General features: G+C 34.1%; 1 protein-coding gene across 13 annotated transcripts in view; it reads right to left on the bottom strand.

The window, feature by feature from the left end:
- The window catches only part of LOC130891076 (cyclic AMP response element-binding protein B), a 28555-nt gene that overhangs the window by 5300 nt on the left and 4570 nt on the right, over positions 1–18685 (bottom strand). For 2 of the 13 annotated variants that reach the window (XM_057795591.1, XM_057795590.1), the window contains 5 exons: positions 11603–11785; positions 9775–9924; positions 8029–8155; positions 3312–3383; positions 1627–1761 (listed from right to left, as the gene is read on the bottom strand). In XM_057795591.1, coding sequence (XP_057651574.1) covers positions 1627–1761; positions 3312–3383; positions 8029–8155; positions 9775–9924; positions 11603–11773 — 655 coding nt within the window. In that variant the 5' untranslated portion in view covers positions 11774–11785. The remainder of the gene's footprint in view (positions 1–1626; positions 1762–3311; positions 3384–8028; positions 8156–9774; positions 9925–11602; positions 11786–18685) is intronic. The other 11 variants (XM_057795598.1, XM_057795599.1, XM_057795593.1 and 8 more) reach the window with 7 other exon arrangements.

Here is an 18685-nt window from a genome sequence, read left to right as displayed (position 1 = left end):
CTAAAAAACAATAATTTTATTTAATATTAACCACTGAGGCAGTCATCAAGGCTTATTTGGGGGTCATTCGGTTGGCCAAGAGTCATGTGGTTGTCTAAAAATTGTTACAGTTTGTAATAAAAAGAGTATATTTTTTAAATAATAGTGAAAATTGCGTCGATTTAAAATTGAAAGAAAGTAATTATGTATCAAAATTTGACTATCTCATTACTATTACTGATTGTGACAGTCAGCATGGTTTGTTGGGGTTCCAATTGGTTAGCCAAGTGACATGTGGTTGTCAGAAAATTTTAGGTTTCTTTGTTAAAATTTGCAGCAACAATTAAATACAACAGCGAGTATGATATTTTATTGACTTATATCTGAAAGGCAGATATGATGTGCCAAAATTTGCCTATCGTGCTACTATTGCTGACTGAGACAGTCAGAATGGCTGGTTAGTTTTGATTTGGTTGGTCAAATGTCATGTCGTTGTCTGACGATTGTTACAGTTTGCCACAAAGAAGAATCCCAACAAAGAGTGTAATATTTTTTCAGTAATAGCAAAAATTGAGTCGATTAATATTTGTAAGAAAGCAATGGTGTATTAAAATTTGCTATCTTGCTACTGTTGCTGACTGAGGTAATCAGGCTTTTTGAGATCTATTCGATTGTCCATTTGTCCAAAGCCGGCAACAATTGTCAACAAGTAGCATGCAACATTCTTTTGGGAAGTTGCCAGTCGCTCAAACCAGTTCGTTGCGACTCAAGTAGCATACAAGAAATCATTTATATCAATGCAACTAAATTGCCTGCATCATTCAGTACTAGTCAAGAATAAACAATAGTTATTATGTCGGACAAAGGAACTGCATCTGCGGTTTATCTAGTTCTGATTCGACGATTGAAAAAACAGTCGTTTTCATTCGTATCAGTAGATATTCCTTCTCGCGGTAGATCAACATCCAGTAGAAGAGATAAACAGTCGAAATAACACCATTTCATCATGTTGTTTGGGAACTGTCCGGTTGTTTTTATGAGTGGTTTATGTCTCGATGCGTGTGATGGTTTTATTCTTAACTGGCGATTTCAAATAAATTTGTTATTTCGATAAACTTCTATAAATATTACAGTTTTTTCGTTTGACCATTCCCTAACTGCATTAAGAGTCAAAAATATACGTTTGAAACCGCATGAATAGTTGCCCTTTTTTTCCTTTGTGGATCCGCGGCAACAAATCGCAACTAGCAATGATTTGTAGCAATGTCGCATGCGTCATTGGCAATACTTGGCAAAATATGGTATGCGATGACGTCGGATGTTACATTATGTTAGATTCCTTTGTGGCGGTCTGCAACAAAAATGAAGTAACCAAATTTGCACATCTTACTATTGTTGCTGACTGAGGTAGTCACCCTTGCAAGTGGATTTACTGAGTTGAAGATGAATCATCATTTTAATTAATGAGTAAAAGAGGCGGTACAAATGTATAATATAACTGCATTATTTTTCCTGAATTAATCGGTCACAAATACTCCATATTCTACATGATAGGAAAGAAATTTGATTTTAGTTTTATTCTAAACTATAAGTAAATTTTCTATACCTTATAATCAAAAAGTTATAAACCTAATAGTTTATTCATACCTGGTACGAAGAATTCCTGTCCTTGAGCATATTGTACAATGGCTCCTCCTGCTGTTGCATTAGTCATCGTTAATGTCTGTATACCCTGATGTCCACCTTCCCCTGTAGTTATTTGGAGAGCCGTTGCTGGTAAAACTGTAATAAAAATTACACTGTACCTTTCTGTATATTTTTTTCACAGTATTCACAATTTTCTTAATTAAAGTAAAGATAAGTTAAAGTGCAACTTAGGAAAAAGATATTCGAATCTAAAAGAAAGCTGTTAGATAAACTACAAGATTTTATGAACTGTCAACTGGAATGCTCTTTGTCCTCCCAACGGTTTTTAGAAGATTTGTAAAATCTACTAACTGGTACTGACGTCACATCACATCACAATTATTTTCGTTACGTGTGAAGTTGAAATTTCATAATTAATTCAATTATATTATGAAATAAAAATTAATTGGACATCATTATTTAGTTTACTGTTTCAACGTTCACTTTCTGTAACCATGATTTATCGATACTGATAACTGTTTGCAGATTCAAAATTCGAATATCTTTGAACTGATTTAAAAAATGCAAGTGAAGCCATAGAAAATTACTCAATTTTCTTTTTTGGCTCGACACAGATGAACTAATACCACAAAAGAAAAGAAGTGGCATCCTACTGAAACTGACGCACGTTTCGATAACCAAGTTAACGTCTCCAGAGACTAAAGGTAAACTGTTTACAGTCACCCATCCTAGATATCAATTTTCCAGGAAAAATTTCTCTAACTCGTAGCAGAGTGCATTAGTGCATTGAGCGTGTATGTTCTTTGGTTATAACTATTAAAGGTTTGTAGCTCAGACCCAAAGAAGTCGTCTAACATCTTTAAATGTAAGTTCCTTTTATCTTCACAAAAGTAGTGGCCTGTGATTCCTCGCGCAGACATCGCAGTCCATATGGTCACTTTAGGCGAATGTAGGGATTTCTGATGTTTGTAGTAGCGGAAATTTTGCTTGTTCACTTGTCCAACATCAACTGAACCTTGTAAACACATCTTGGTATAAAATGCGAAATAATGATGATCTATAGACGTTAGAATCAAACGCATGATGTCAAGTTCGTCACGAAAAAACCGAATAAGTCTAGAAGTTCTGGATGGCTAGATTTTAGTTTAACCAGTCTCTTCAAACTTCTCGACCAATTTTGCAGAATTTTCTGCGCGCTACAGTCGCTGAATTACCGTTTTTTGTAACACTCACGCACCGGAGATTCTCTCCATAGCAACCAAATTACCAAGAGACAGGCTATCGATTGACATACCTCTCGTGTCCCTTCGAATAGCTGCGTTCACGATTTAAACAATACAAAGATGGATTTTTTTTGAGACACCTTGTAGTTTAACGATAGATATGAATTTCTTTGGTGTACACCGGGCAGAATAGTAACAATGATTTGTCATTGACTACCGACAGGCGGCACGTAGAATTTTTATTTTTTGATGTTGTCCGGAGCCCGTAGGCCACAATTCACAACAGAAATTATAAAATTCGAATGTTAGTAAAAACAACAGTGCATGGGCTAAAACTTACGTTCTAATAGAAGGATGTAGAAAAAATCAAATAAATGGAGACAAACATTAGTATTTACGTTTATCCCATTTCTTTTTCTTTGCAAAAAAATACGAAAAATCCACTTTTAATGAAAAACTAACCTGTGTGGTATGGGATAGAGTGAGACGACAACTCACTATCTGCCTCGGATGAAGTTTGCTCGATTTTTCCTTCTGTGAACACCATAAAATTCATATTCAGTTATTACAATGTTCACATTTTTGATAAGACTCGTTCTCTAAAAAAATTGCTACTTTATAGATCCAAGAGTTAACGTTATCATACCATCGCATCTTTTAAAAAATTATGGTAACTTTGTATTCATCGGTCATAAACAAAAGTTGCGCATATTTCAAGTTGGTATTGTCGTAATTAACATTTTTCAAAACATACACATTTCTAAAAGTGTGGGAAATTCATGTTATCTACCTGAAGAAGCAAATTGGTACAAAACACCATACAGAAATAGATACCATCAAATGGTATATGGATGGCTCCAAATCAGCAGAGAGAACAGAGCCAAATACTATAAAAGGTTGGGTTAAATAGCTGGAAGATGTTTATCATCTTGTCTTCTAGCCAAGTAGGTATCTAAACTTCAATATAATAAGATCCAAGTTAGTCTGGAGTGTCTGGATGTTAAATCAGATAACTAGGAAGAATGAAGTTGCCATCCAATGGATTTCGGGCTAATTGGAGTGGAGGGAAACGATATAGCTGAGAGACTTGCTAAAGTAGTGGCAAATAAACACTTCATAGGACCTGAGCCCTTTTTCTAAATTAACTACAGAATAATAGAAAAAACACAGGTAAAGAAGGTTATTGGAACAATCTACAGGTGTTGAGACAGGTAATAATACTGATGGAGAGCTATAATATGCATCAACATAGGCAAGAACAATTTATGAATACTACTAGGAATCTTGTCGGCGCAATGAAGACGCTAGGTTTAATAGAGAGTGCTACATTCATATTCTTCTACTTAGTGGACTATCAACATTTTTTCTAAATGTAAGAGACTACAGATTTCCAGGGCATTATACCTGGAAGCGTATGAAATTGAAGACGAAGATCTCTGGATCTAGAGTCATCCAACATTTTGAACTATCTAAGAGAAGTGGGATTAATAGATCAGCTGTAAATACTTAGTATCCTCCACTGCAAGTAAAGGGCTTGCAGTATACATGATTCCCTTTCACATATTTTCAAAGATAAAAATATTTTAGCTCAAGTTGATATTAACTCAATTGAAATTGTTACTATTTGAGAATCTAGTTTGTTAAAAATTTGAAAAATATATATTCGAAATATATGTAATGAAATTCACTGAAGGGTTTGATTAAAAATTTTTTTAGAGAACTAAAAATCTTTTCTACAAGCCCATTGTTTAAGATTTTTGTGTGAATCCCATACCACAATAGACCGTGTCTTAGTAAGAAGTTTTTGAAAAAAAAAATCAAACATCCTTGTAGCCCAGACATGCAAATTTTGTGAGAAAAATTTCAAATAAGAAAATGAAAAATGTTTAAGAAGGAAAAACAATGGGTTTATACCATTATTGATAACAAAATAGTCGTCTATTGTGTTACCAATGTTTAAGAAAATATATTTTTGGCATGCATTACAATACTAAAATATACACTCACGAAAAGCTTAATATTCTTTTTGTATAAAAATAATGCTATATGGAAGCGCGTTTTAAAAATAATTAAAATACAATAGGGACAACCGCGTTTGCCACTAGATGCCTCCAAAGTGTCATATCAAATGCCACTGCTTTTTTGAGTGCTTTATTGCATAATATTTAGATTTAAAATGTTTTTTATAGGGTAACTAATTGTTAGACTATGGTCTCCTATAAACGCCGTCGGCCGCGTACAGCGTAACGCCGTACGCCGCATCACCATGCTTACGATAGGAATGTACTGTAGTGGTCTCTTTCACACGGTGACGTGTGGACACCGTAAGCGGCATTCAAACGCTTTGCGCCGCGTCTCTAATCATTTCGAACCATTGCTCTTAGTTGTCGAATTGATATGAATGTTATATCACACGGCTACATGCTAGCACTGTTTGTCGACTACCGTGCCTAAGTTTAGACGCCGTTTACGCTCAAATCTGTCGCCACAAATAGCATTTAACAGTAGAACGAGGCCATAACTAACCACTGCTTCAAAAGTTGTGTCTTTCAGATATTTGTATCACAAAATTATTGTGCTACATGTTCAATATTATCTTCAGTTACACACTTTTACACATATAATCATGCGAACAATTTAATTTTTCCATTTTACCAATTTACAAGTATCGAAGAGAATCTTAGTACATATTTATAACCTTCTTCAATGTTGTCAACAACTTTATATGCCATTTGTTAACAGTAGCAGTTCTTTGAACACAATCTTCATCAATATATCATCTAATATTTTCTACCTGAAGTCATTTTGTATGACAATATTGAAAAGTAGTAGTGACAGAACAGTCAATAGACCTATTATGGAAGAAAGAATAAGAATAAAAGATTTAATGTCTTGTCGGTTGCCGTTTGTAGATCAAAGAACTTTTTGGTTTCGGTTTGTATGTGTTCTTAATAATATTACATTAAGTCTACTGATACTATAGGAGGACCCTTTTTTCGATGATGGCGAAATCCCTAGCGCACTGAAAGAAGCTATTACCACCAAATATCTATGTTCAATGATGTCAAAGAGTCCACAACTCCATAATAATTCTGTTTTTATTCTGAACGGTACGCTTGTAATTCCTAATAACAATATTTCTTTTATGTGTAATGCTCATGTTTATGACGCGCAATAACCAAGACACAATCTACGTCTTGCTACTTCTTTACGTCAGCAATACGTGTATGTTTGTTTGTTATCTACAAAGCTGTTTCCAAAGTTACAGCATCGAATCTGGCTGAAGTGATGGAAGATCATCAAGTACGGTAACTGTTTCTGCCTTCCGATGGTGCAAGTCCAACTCAAACTTCTTTCAGTCTGCGCTTTTAACTCTCAATTTAACGAATTATTTTTACGTCCAGTGTCACTTCTACGGGCTCTAAATAAAACATTCTTTGGACACTTTTCTGTAAGGATATTTCTGTATACATGCTATATGAAGACGGTTTAGATTCTGGTCTCCTTTGTTCTTTTGGGGCGGGAATAATGAGACTGATCTCCAGGTATCTTTTAATGTGCTCAATAACAAACTTTTATTATCATGAGTTAATGTTGCAAAAGCTGAATGATTACTCATATCTTTGTTAATTATTTCGCCACTTTCTTTTTTTGCATAATAATTTCCAAATGTTTTTTGTCACATCAAAAGTGTTCATAAAAGTGGATTTACAAGCAACCGCAATGTTACCATCTCCAACCATCCATTGCGACTTCCTAAATCCGTTTTGAAGTTTATCTATTTATATAAAGGATCTATTATGTCCTGGAGCTGTAAACACTTGAAAGCGCAGTTTTTACAGCTGATCCATCAATCCCACTCCTTTTAAAAAGTCTAGAATATGGGATGGCTTTAATTTCCAGAGATCTTCGTCTTCTATTTCAAATGCTTCCAGGTGTACTGCTCTGGAGTTCCTTATTGTTTCACACTTCGACAGAATGTGGATAGAGGTTTCGTCCTGTGCGCCGCATTATCTGCTAGGTCTAACAACTCCTGATAGTATTCGTAGATTGTTCTTATTTCTTTTGATACATTCAGCAGATCTACTCTGATTATAGTTTCCCAGAAGAGTTTTTGCCTGTCTCGGCCCTTGGAGGTTGACCCATGACGTAAAAAGCACTATCTACCTGCCTGATTTTTGACTGCATTTGAAGTCCTAGCACTTTGCCCGTTTGATAAGATATTGTTGATGATACTTGTCACTACAAAGATCTCATTTTGCGGAAATTTGTCACTCAGACTCTTTGTTACTTCTGCTTCTGAATGGTTTTTGACATAAGCCTTGTATAGAAGTTGCATCATCGTAACCTTCCTTCTATATTTCTTAATATTTAGAGACATTATTTTTGCTTTTGCTGGAGATTATGCAATCGCACGTTCACTACTGTTACTATGGTTTACTATATTCTATTTCATATCGGATATTGCTTTTTTCTTTCATAGTTAAGATCAAAGGCTGATGCCCTTGAAAATCTAATGACGTGGTCTGCTGTTTCTTCCTTCTACGTGCACCAAAGGCACTCCGGGTCGGCCGTGATACCTTTACCATAGAGATTACATCTTAGTTGAGCGTATTCCTAGTCACCAGTCGAATTTTGCGGCTGTATTAGAGGAGGTAAGACAGACAAAAGACCCATTTAAATGCCCTTTAGCTCATCTCGAACCAGATGTTTCCGTCCATCTCCACAGATACAGTCTTGCGAACAGACTTCTCAAAGATGTGATGGCTGCCACCAAAAATTGGTTCCGGATCCAATGGTGGTTTTGTTGATCCCTGTTTGACGAACGAATCAGCTTACTTCTTGCACTTGGATTTCCTTTATTTGCATGATCTAGTCTGAATCTTTCATTTTGCACTATTATTTTTCATATTTCAGGCCTCTTTAGGTACTACACACTCAAATTGAGTGTTGGAGATCTGTTTAAAATAGAATATGAAGCTTTTCAATTTAGTGTTATTTAGAATAAAATCATGCAATTATAATAGAAACTTAAAAAACAAAATTATAACTATACCTCAAAAATATATACTGTAAAGAATTTGAATATATACTAAAATTTTTTTAAAATTCCATAACTAAAAAATTGAAAGAACTTTTAACGTCAAGAAATTGCTAAGGCATGCATATAAAAACATACCAGCTATCTCACCCCCTCCAAGATCATTTAAGATTTTCCTATACGATGGCCGCCGCGTCAACAGATCCCTGCGTTTTTTTGGAGATTCTTCTTCTGAAAAACTATCGTCACTACCTGCTTCTACTACCTGCAAATAGATGAGAGAAAAAAAAAATAGAAATTGAATTTGTAATTCAACTTTCGTGATTAGAAATCTGCGCACTGTAAACTCTCAACTATATTTTTTCAAATTTAAATTTCTTTTTAACCAAGTTATCGTTTTCTCCCATCTCTATTCTTTTAACTTTAACTAAGTACCCAAGTAATGTATGGACAACATCGCGACGAACCCATTGTAGGGTCATACAATATAAAAAATAGACGAAAAGTGAGCGAGACTTAGTTAGTTGCTTAGAAGACTTAAGCATAACTATTCACTAACCCTTATCACTAAACTATTCACTATCACTTATCATTATTTTTTTTAAATACACCGTTAAAAATTTAGAAAAGACAGAGGCCCGATGAGAAAATTAATAAAGAAGTATATAAAATTTGAAATGAAACGAGTATTTTGTTGTACAATTTATTTGAAAACGGCAAAAACTTTTGAGAAGTACTGTATTTATACTTCATCTATTCACTAACACTCAAACACTAAACTATTCACTAACCCTTATCACGAAACTATTCACTATTTTATTAAAATACGCCGTTTGGTTTATTCTTCACTATCACAATGTGTTCACTATGACATCAAATTGTTTACTTACTTCTAGGGCTGTTAGAGCCTCGATAATACACTATCATCACATTCTAGAATCTTCGATTTCTGGAAATCTATAATTTGCCGAGAGAACCAGCATTGCCAACTTGAATTTTGAAAAGACAGAGGCCTGATGAGAAAATGAATAGAGAAATATGTGAAATTTGAAATGAAACGAGATTTTGTTGTACAATTTATTTGAAAAGGGTAAAAACTTTTAATCAGTACTGATTTTATACATAATCTATTCACTAAGAATCAAACACTAAACTATTCACTAACCCTTATCACGAAACTATTCACTATTTTATTAAAATACGCCGTTTGGTTTAGTTTTCACATCACGATGTGTTTACTATGACATAAAATTGTTTACTTACTTCTAGCGCTGTTAAAACCTCGTTTATACACTATCAACACATTCTGGAATCTTCGATTTCTGAAAATCTCTAATTTGACGAGAGAACCAGCATTGTCAACTTGAATTTGGAAAAGACAGAAGCCTGATAAGAAAACTAATAAAGAAATATGTGAAATTTGAAATGAAACGAGTATTTTGTTGTACAATTTATTTAAAAATGGCAAAAACTTTTAACCAGTACTGATTATATACATTATCTATTCACTAACAATTAAACACTAAACTATTCACTAACTCTTATCACGACACTATTCCCTATTTTATTTAAATACTTCTAGGGCTGTTAAAGTCTCGTTTATACATTATAATCACATTCTAGAAACTCCGATTCCTGGAAATATTTAATTTACCGTAAACAGTCACAAAACCAATGTAGACAGGTTACAAAAAATAGGTAAACAGATGTTACGGAAATAAAAACTGGATCCGCCAAAATTTAGCATATTAGACAGGACCGGCTGTTCGGGAAGTTGCACTGGATATAGACTCGCGTTCGTGTGGTTTAAGTAACTTAACCTATCTTAAAATTCTAATTGATATTTGATATATGAATATTTTTTTATTAAATTATAATACTTACTCGTAACGTCTGTAAATTTCCTTGCGTCGTTTGGATAACTGAATTGGGTTTGCTGCTAACCAATATTACGTTCCCTTTACTCAACATAGGTTGTAAATTAGCTGCAGTTTGTATTACAGATTGTTGATTTGGTTGAATAACACTTTGAACCTGCGAATATGTAATAAAATGTATATTGCCAAGTAAATCAATCTAAAAACAAAATGCAAACACTATGGTATCAGGGAGTCATCTACCGAAGCTTTTCACCTACACTACGAAAATTGTTCTAAAATTTTATAGATCTATTCATCCACAAATTATGTGGAAGAAATTTGTTAAAAACATAAAAATGAATTGAAAACCCAAATTGCTTAGAAAACGATTAAAATTTTAGCTACAGGCAGTGTTTCAAATGAATTGTTAGTACTACAAAACTACTATATGAACCAATAATATATCACAACAACTGCTCTGAAACATCAATGTAACATATAGATAAGAAACATAACTTGAAACCTACAACCGACTTAAATCGAATGTAATTTTGTATCCCGAACAGTAAAATGACAATTTAACACCGAGTGACTCCCTTGTTCGATATAGTTTGTTGGATTTGTAATGGAAATGGCCCTGATATAGGAAAAAATTTCCTCTGCAAGACAAGATTATTTTAGCTTTGAAAGAAGAAAATTACAATAAAACCAAATAGCTCGACGAACCAAACAGCTTTTGGGTGGATTATTACTCCCTGTCGTCGGCCATTTCACTGATGAACGAGATCACCAGGTTACAAGAAAATCTGTAACTACCGACGTGTGTCGAGTTTCTTCCAAACCCGCTGGAATAGGTGCATAAGGAAATTTTTATTGAAGAAACCGTCTAGTAGTAACCTGGGGGCGAAAAAGGTTTTTTTAGCAAGGGTATTGCCTGATTCGATGGTGCGAAACAAGTATCGGGCTTGGCTCCAACTCTGTTTTAGGTCTATATTGATATAAGCGGTGTTGGTAGGTCTTAATCGACGATTGTATTAGCAGTATCCGAGAATTGACTGCTCGAAAAGACAACAGCCTTTTGAGAAGGTGATGACCCTATATTTGATAACGGGTGGGATGACTTAGAATAGAGGGGTAGGTTTGTCCTAATTTACATCCGAGTATCTGGACTTATTCACCCTACTTTACACAACGATTTGTCGCCATTTTGACTTCGCTTATTCAATATACTCAATTGTTTAAAAACCCTGTTCTAAGTGTAATTCCACCTGTTTTTTGAATGCAATATAGCAAATGAAACGGGGATAAAGTGTGAGTGAAACCAAATGAAAATCGATAAGAAGGAGGCAATCCCAACTTTTTTCTTTTTTGAACAGAGTGAGATTTAAACTGATAAACAGAATAAACGCCGAGGAGTCACACGCCAGTTGTTATTTTCTTTCAAGGTAATAGGACAGAAATACAGGGCTGGGAAATTTTCTACTATCCTCTGTATAGTAATGCTACGATAAATAGCAGTAAAATAACAGAAGCTCCATCTAAAAGTAGTGTAGAAGTTTTGTGAAATAAATTTTTCGTTGCATCTGTACCGGTTCTTTGGAACTGAACTTACTTAACGACTATCCCTCGTACATTATAAAACTATTTTTGTTTGAATTGAAGGGAATACTTTATTCGATCACCGCTTAGGGTATTGTGAAATGTCGCATTTAGTAAAAAACCTGCATTGCATATTTATAATGAAAAATTTTTTTAATAACTATGAAATTTTGCGTGCGATGATTTTTATATTTTATAGACACTTATGTAAATGAGAAAGCAAAGTGGCACGGGAGGGGCGAAAGGACCCCTACCTGTGCTTGCGTATGGGAAGGTAAAGTCAGCTGTACAATGTTAGTTGCTGTCACCAGATGAGGCTGGGAATTAGAGACGCCTACCGATGATGCAACACCACCTCCGGTTTGTTGATCAGGAGATGGCGCTAGAGGATCCACTTGACACTTTTCCTCCACAATATCGTCCATGTCCTAAACAACCTGTCAAAACAATAAATTTTATTTAATAAACTTTTAAATTGTTCAATCAAAAATACAGCAACAATTACATTTATTTCTGACAACATGATACCAGTTACATAATCTTCGTAATAGAAAAGGGATTGATTTTCGTGATACCCCTCTTATGAAGACCATCCCTTATAATGATAAAATAGCTTAAAAATAACAAAGAACATAGAATAAAAAGAGAAATCTAGGAAAACTGATGAACCAAAAGCGATTACAGGCTATGGAAAGGAACACGAGAAGGAAAGGAAAGAAAAATGACATTAGACACACGGTAAACACAGATAGCAACAAAAAGAAGGAAAAAATGGACAACGATGAAAAAATTCTAAGGAAAGAACGAAGATAACACTACACACGAAGAGAACCGTGGGTAAATATAAACACGAAAGATAAGATGACCAGAAAAATAATAAGGGAGGGGAATTAATAGGAATATGAACTACATCGGAATAACATGAAAAAAAGAAAGAAATCGGAATAATGAACTATGATGAAAGGATAAGCTTCGAGTGATAAGATTGGTAGACTTACGTAGGAGAATGGAAGTAAAAGCAGCGTTATGAACACTGCCGAAGAGAACTGACAAAAAATACAAAAGGCAACAGAATAATAAACCTTTGTGAAGAAATTGACAAAGGTCCGAAAATTGGAAGCGTTCATTTTCTCCTGTAAAAGAATGAAAAAAAGAAAACATTGAGAATAAATGAAACTGTAAAAGAAAAATAATAAATAAAAAGAATTAGGTGTTACGAATTTAGAAAAAAACAGATAAAGGTCAAATATTAAACATTAACAACAAAAATGAGATCGTAGGGAAATTATGGTTCAAATTTAATAATGCAATATTAAATTCAGAAGATTTACAATCAAAAATTGAGAAAGAGAGTACAAGGATTTAAAAAAAAATCAAAAAAAAAACAAAAATCATGGATTGTTTGGGGAAAAACGAAAAATATCTATGAAGAAAGGCAGAAGTTTTTTAAAGTAGTGTGAAATGCATGGAATAATACAATTTAAACTGTACAGATTGTAAAAGATGGAAATCCAAAAAAAATATAGGATCCTAGGTTATACCCGATATAACCTCCCGACACTGTAACTCCGTACTTTAACAGCAAGTGCCAAGTTATACATCGAGGACATCTTTACAGAAGGCGAAGGACCACTTGGATCAAATCTTTTTTTCTCGAAGAAGTTTGGAAAGGCTTTACCCAAGACAGCGAAAACATACACGTTACGACGACCAAACAACCGCGACGATAAGGGTTAACCGTTCACAAGAAGAGAAGATCTTCCGAAATACGATGAGGACCTATCGGAATGACAGGGGGTGGTGGAATGTCCTGCTTCACATCCCTCCGTGGATTTATCCATGGACGGGCTTTCTCACTCGCGCGCTTGTGTGTGGTGACAAAATATATCGGAAGAAGAAGAAATCATGGAAAAATGGAATCCTAAAAGGCCAAATTAAACATATTAGCTAAAATACTAAATTCTAATATAAGATATGATTCAGATTGCTCTATTGCAGATTGCAGATTGATAACTCTACGTGAAACAAAATTAAGTTAGATTAGTTATAAATTAATAAGAGTAATAAATTAATTAGTACCGAATATATTCAATTTTTAATGGAAATTGAAATTATAATATTTTCATTTGCAAAATGAATACAAAATATGGTGAACCCAATCCCTACTGTCATAACGATATCAAAATTTAAAAATAAATACGGTTTCGGTTACATTTGAAAAAAAAAACATTTAAGGCAATATTGATTCGTTTGGAACTGGAAATTGGTGCTTGTCAAACAGATGTATATTATGGAGTCTTCAAAAATTTAATCTAATACTTTTTGCCTGCATCTGGCATCGAATTTCATTGTTCAACATCCCGTTAATTGAAAAAATGGAAGAGAAAGATTTTGTCGTATAAAAGCAAATGCCTGGACAACTGATAAACCCTAGTAAACGACTTTTTTAAATCTATAAATAATAACTAGCGAACCCGACAGACGTTGTCCTGCATGATATACGAAGCGATTAGGATATTATACAAAGTAAGAAATAAGACAAATTATCTAATAATTTTGTTATTCTTTATTTTGAAATAACATCAACTTTCTAAAATCAATTCGTTATAATCAATAATGCGAGTTGATGAACAATATTTTAGTCAATTCCTGATGAGTATAAATGAATAAACTTGACGGTTTTCCAACGCGAGAACACTCCACATATAATTGGCCATGTGAAAAGACCTGATTTCCTAAATATATCCCACAAATCGACATTGTTTTACCTTGTCTTGATGACTGTCTTCAATCGTATGCACTGTGTTATATCTGCGTTGGATTCGTATATCTCAACGTTCAAATGCATCACCAACCATAACAACTGCAACTTCATTAATGATCGGTGCATTATATAATACCAGATGGTACTTTCTCTGCTTTGGTGATGTTTAGCAGTCTATTGAGCAACTGGTTGTGATTTCGTAAAAGCGGTTCTAAAATATTCACAATTTCTCGCTCCTCCATCTGCTCGATATGGTTGTACTGGTAGCGTGCGTTTATTCGCTGCTCCTCATCACCAATGACGTAGATTTGCAGAAATTTCGGATCGTTATCAGGTATCGGTATTAAAGAACGATTTTGATGATACCCTTGACCCGGAATTTTAAGCGTTGATTGAAAATTGTGACCGTCCTCATTCTGAACGATTGAAAGCACGAATTGAATTTGCAAATTTTACGTAAAAACAATTTAGATTGAGATGTACTCGTAGCTCCAGCCAATAGTGGATTCAATGGTTATGTCGGCTAATTCAATGGTTGCAATACAACTTTTCCAGATGCGCAGCAGAAACCGGCAGATTCGTCTTTGTATTTAAGTGCATGACAGTGTTGGCATTGGTTGTTCATAGCACCGATTACAATTTGTGAATGTGACTCGATGTCCGACTCAAATTCAAACGCAAGGCGAAGAAATGATGCACGTGTCAATGCGCGATACACTTGCATACGCTGTTGTTCACGTATTCTGAATATGTCTTTGACGCGTAGACGGGCCATTCTATTGGCGGGTTTACACCCTACGACAAATTGAACGACAAATCGTCGTTGACAAGTTGTAATGATTTGTCGAATATCGCATGTCCGTTTACACGTACCGACTTGTCGTTCAAGTCAGTCAGTATTTTCTCCTGTGTGAGGTGAATTGTGAAGTGCTTTCCAGCAATGGAGGAATTACTGTTATGGTATATGTACATAACTTGCCTTGCAACAAGTGTGAAGAGGAAAAGAAAACCAAGAAGTAAGTGGAGTCGTCATTGGCTACTAAAGAAGAGGTTATCTCATATGGAATTGTTAAAAGAATTGAGCAATGAACCTGCTGATTACAGGAACTACTTGAGGATGACATTTATGTTTCCTTCTTCGGTTTCATCGAATGTGTTTTTGGAAATCCTTGCTGGTTCGACGTCATTCAAGAAATGGAGATGTTCGAAATACCACAGATTTGGTTTATAAACTTCATCACTATCTGCTCCGGATTTCAGGGAGTTGTTTATTTTGTTTTGTTCCCTTTTATATACTGTTCTAAATGAGTTGATTTTTTTGACAACTGTAGATCTGTCTGCTTTTGGGTCGATCTCTTGATATTTTTTCACTAACTCGGCGTAGGCTAAGTCCTTCTTGTTTCTGTCAGAATAATCCTTGCTTTTGGTTTGCCACAAGCATGTAGAGTTTCGGTACAATTCAATGAACTCTAACAGGAACTCCCGAGAGGCTTGACGTAGGTCCGACATTTCACCGAAGCAAACTTATAATAAAAACTGATTAACAACAAAAACTTTCACTCAAAACCAGAAAATACAAAATTTACTACACTGTCTAGATGGCTTCACAACGGCAGAACTGAGGTACTTCGCTCCAAAAATAGAACTGAGGTGACCGATTTGACGGAGTCACCGTTTACACGTTCCGACTTGTCGATGAAGCCCTCCGACTTGTCGTTGCAAACCCGAGAAGTTTGTGGAAATTTGCACCAACCTTCCAACCTGGCTCCAACTCAGACAAGTCGTAACGACTTGCGGTTTACACACACCGACTTGCATGCAACGACTTATCGTTCAGACAAGTTGTTACGATTTATCGTAACGTGTAAACCCGCCTTATGTCTCAATGCATTAGCTCGAAGGCGTTCGTTGCGTTGCTCTCGACTTTCATTGGCACGTCTGATTGTAGGCTTCTTAAATTTTCATCGTCTTCTGCCGATCTATTTAACCGACGGTTCTGGAGTAATTGTGAATTCCGAGACCGTCGAACAATATTTCCTCCTCGTCCACGAAGACGTGGTATTGTTTTATGCACGTAATTTATATGTGAATATAATACACTTAATATTCACTGAAATGCGACACCTGAAATATCAAAAGACACCGTACAAAAAAATTATAATGTCAAAATAACGAAACACACTTAATATAATACACTCAAACTAAAATGTTGAGAAATAAACGAAATCCTATGCACGTAACTATATCTGAATATAATATGCTCCATATTGATGTAAATGCGATACATACAATATCAAAACACAGCGTACAAAAAAAACTAAATGCATTGAATGAATCCATACACAAAATGAATGCTTAAATGTATACATAAAAATTCATTCGGTAATTTTATACTTTCGTAGTCCCCTCGTTCATCCGATTTCGATGAATATTTTTTAAAATTTTCGGTTTAACGGCGGATTTACGAAAAAAAATTATGGGAATAAAAAAAATAAAAGCTTATATTGGTTTCAGGGCTTTAAATGTTTATGAAAATGCACTTATTCACGCTTATGATTGCTTAAATGATGAAGGTAATTATCAATTTTCCATTTCAAATATTTTTTCTGGATTTTTTGCAACAAAAATTTATGGATACGAATGTACTTACTGTTCTGGAAAATTTATCAACTTGTTTATAAATATTTCGGTGGTTAAAAATTTAACAGTGAACCACACAATAATTTTGTTGACCCGGATAGTTGTGCTCATACTCAATATATTGAGAGAATTTGGAGAACAGCGGGAGCCAGTATTCCAAGATTCGGATGCAAAGAGGAAAATATGCCAAGATATATTGCAGATATAGCAATCACTGTCAAAGATTGCGTAATTTTTTTTGTGACAAGATTTTTTCGATATTTTTTTTAATGTAATACACAGTTAATTACCTTTATTTTTGTCATTTTAAGATCATTCATTGAAAATTTTACCTATTTTTTGTTTAAAATACGGATAAATTATACTTTTATGTTATTAAACATGAAAATATCAAATTTCGAAGTCATAAATATTATTTTAAGTTATAACATTCAAGAATCATCAGTTGTACATAATTTTTTTTGTAAATATTCATTTTTTTGTAGACCAAAGAAGTAGAAAATTAATAAATAAACATTATTATGTGATTTTTATTTTTCAAAATATTAACAAAACAACTTATAAACTTCGTTTGATGCTTGGCACAAAAGTTATGAACGATTATATTTCAAGAAGTGCATCTATGACCACATTTAAAGTCATAAAATCATAAAAAACATTCAAGCGCAATATTTCCGATATTTTTTCACATAAATTCGCTGTAAAAACGAAGATTTTTTAAAAAATTCATAGATATCGGATGATTTTTCGATTTTCTAGAACGTTTATAATAACATTTATAGTCAGAAAACCAAATGAAATCTTTAAGTGAGATAAAAAATGAATAAACAAATATTTTTCAATTTTTTTCCCCAAAATGTTCCGTTTTTTGTGTAGATTAACAAAAAAATATATGAACTACGTTTGATGCTTTGTAAAAAAGTTATGAACGATTATATCTCAAAAAGTACATTTGTGACCACATTTAAAGTCATTAAACTATATGAAATCTCCAGGTTAGATATTTCCCATATTTATTTGCAAAAATCCGCCGTAAAACGAAGAATTACAAAAATTCATGGAAATCGGACGATTTTACGATTTTCTAGAGCCAAAAAACGAGAGAACCGCGAATGTATAAAATCACCATTCATTCAAGTCGATTCAGCTGTTTACTTGCAGTACAGATAAATAACCTAGATACCAACTGCAGCGCCATCTGTCGGGCTTATTTGTAAAATCTAAACCATCCTCGAATCCACACACAAAAAATGCATTCAAATCTATAGAGCTGTTTACGAGGAGTTCACTGTCAACACACGTACAGAATTATATATATATAAAGATTATAGGAATAACTTTTATTAATCTTTGTATTTAGATTTTTATTAATCGCGTAAAAGATATAAATAATCAGCTTTAGTGTAAATAATAATCCAAAATAATATGTAAATTAAATACTCAATAAGTTCCCACAAATACAAATCTACCTTCGATGTAAATTCTATAAATGTCACGTTATAATAAATTATTATCACAGCAGCGCAAACCTGGGGATGGTATTGAATTGAATTTAATTGAAAGTCAATATTGTTAATCAAAGCTGATAAATATTTGTTGGTTTTGTAACTATTCATTATTAAATTCTACGCTGACTTTTTAACTTCTAAACGCCCATACTAAATCGAGAGAAATAAAAAAATATTAATCGTAGCATTGTTTTTATTTCGATCGTAAAGCTACCATTATACTAGAATGCTAGCACCCGGGACGCTAGCATCCCACTTTGAGTCGAATTTGTGTTGGGATGCTAGCATCCCGGAATGCTTTTTTATTTTAATTTTTTGCCAGTCGTCAATATGGCCCCAACGAATGAAGAGATGTTGTTGCTGATGTTACTAGTTAAGAAAAGAAGGCGTCGTGCAAAAAGGAAGTTCAGTGTGGACCCCTTTTT

The sequence above is a fragment of the Diorhabda carinulata genome, chromosome 3 (genome assembly GCF_026250575.1).
Source record: "Diorhabda carinulata isolate Delta chromosome 3, icDioCari1.1, whole genome shotgun sequence".
NCBI classification, from domain to species: Eukaryota; Metazoa; Arthropoda; class Insecta; order Coleoptera; family Chrysomelidae; genus Diorhabda; species Diorhabda carinulata.
Note: the sequence above shows the minus strand (reverse complement) of the source record. Positions and strands in the feature narration are given on the sequence as shown.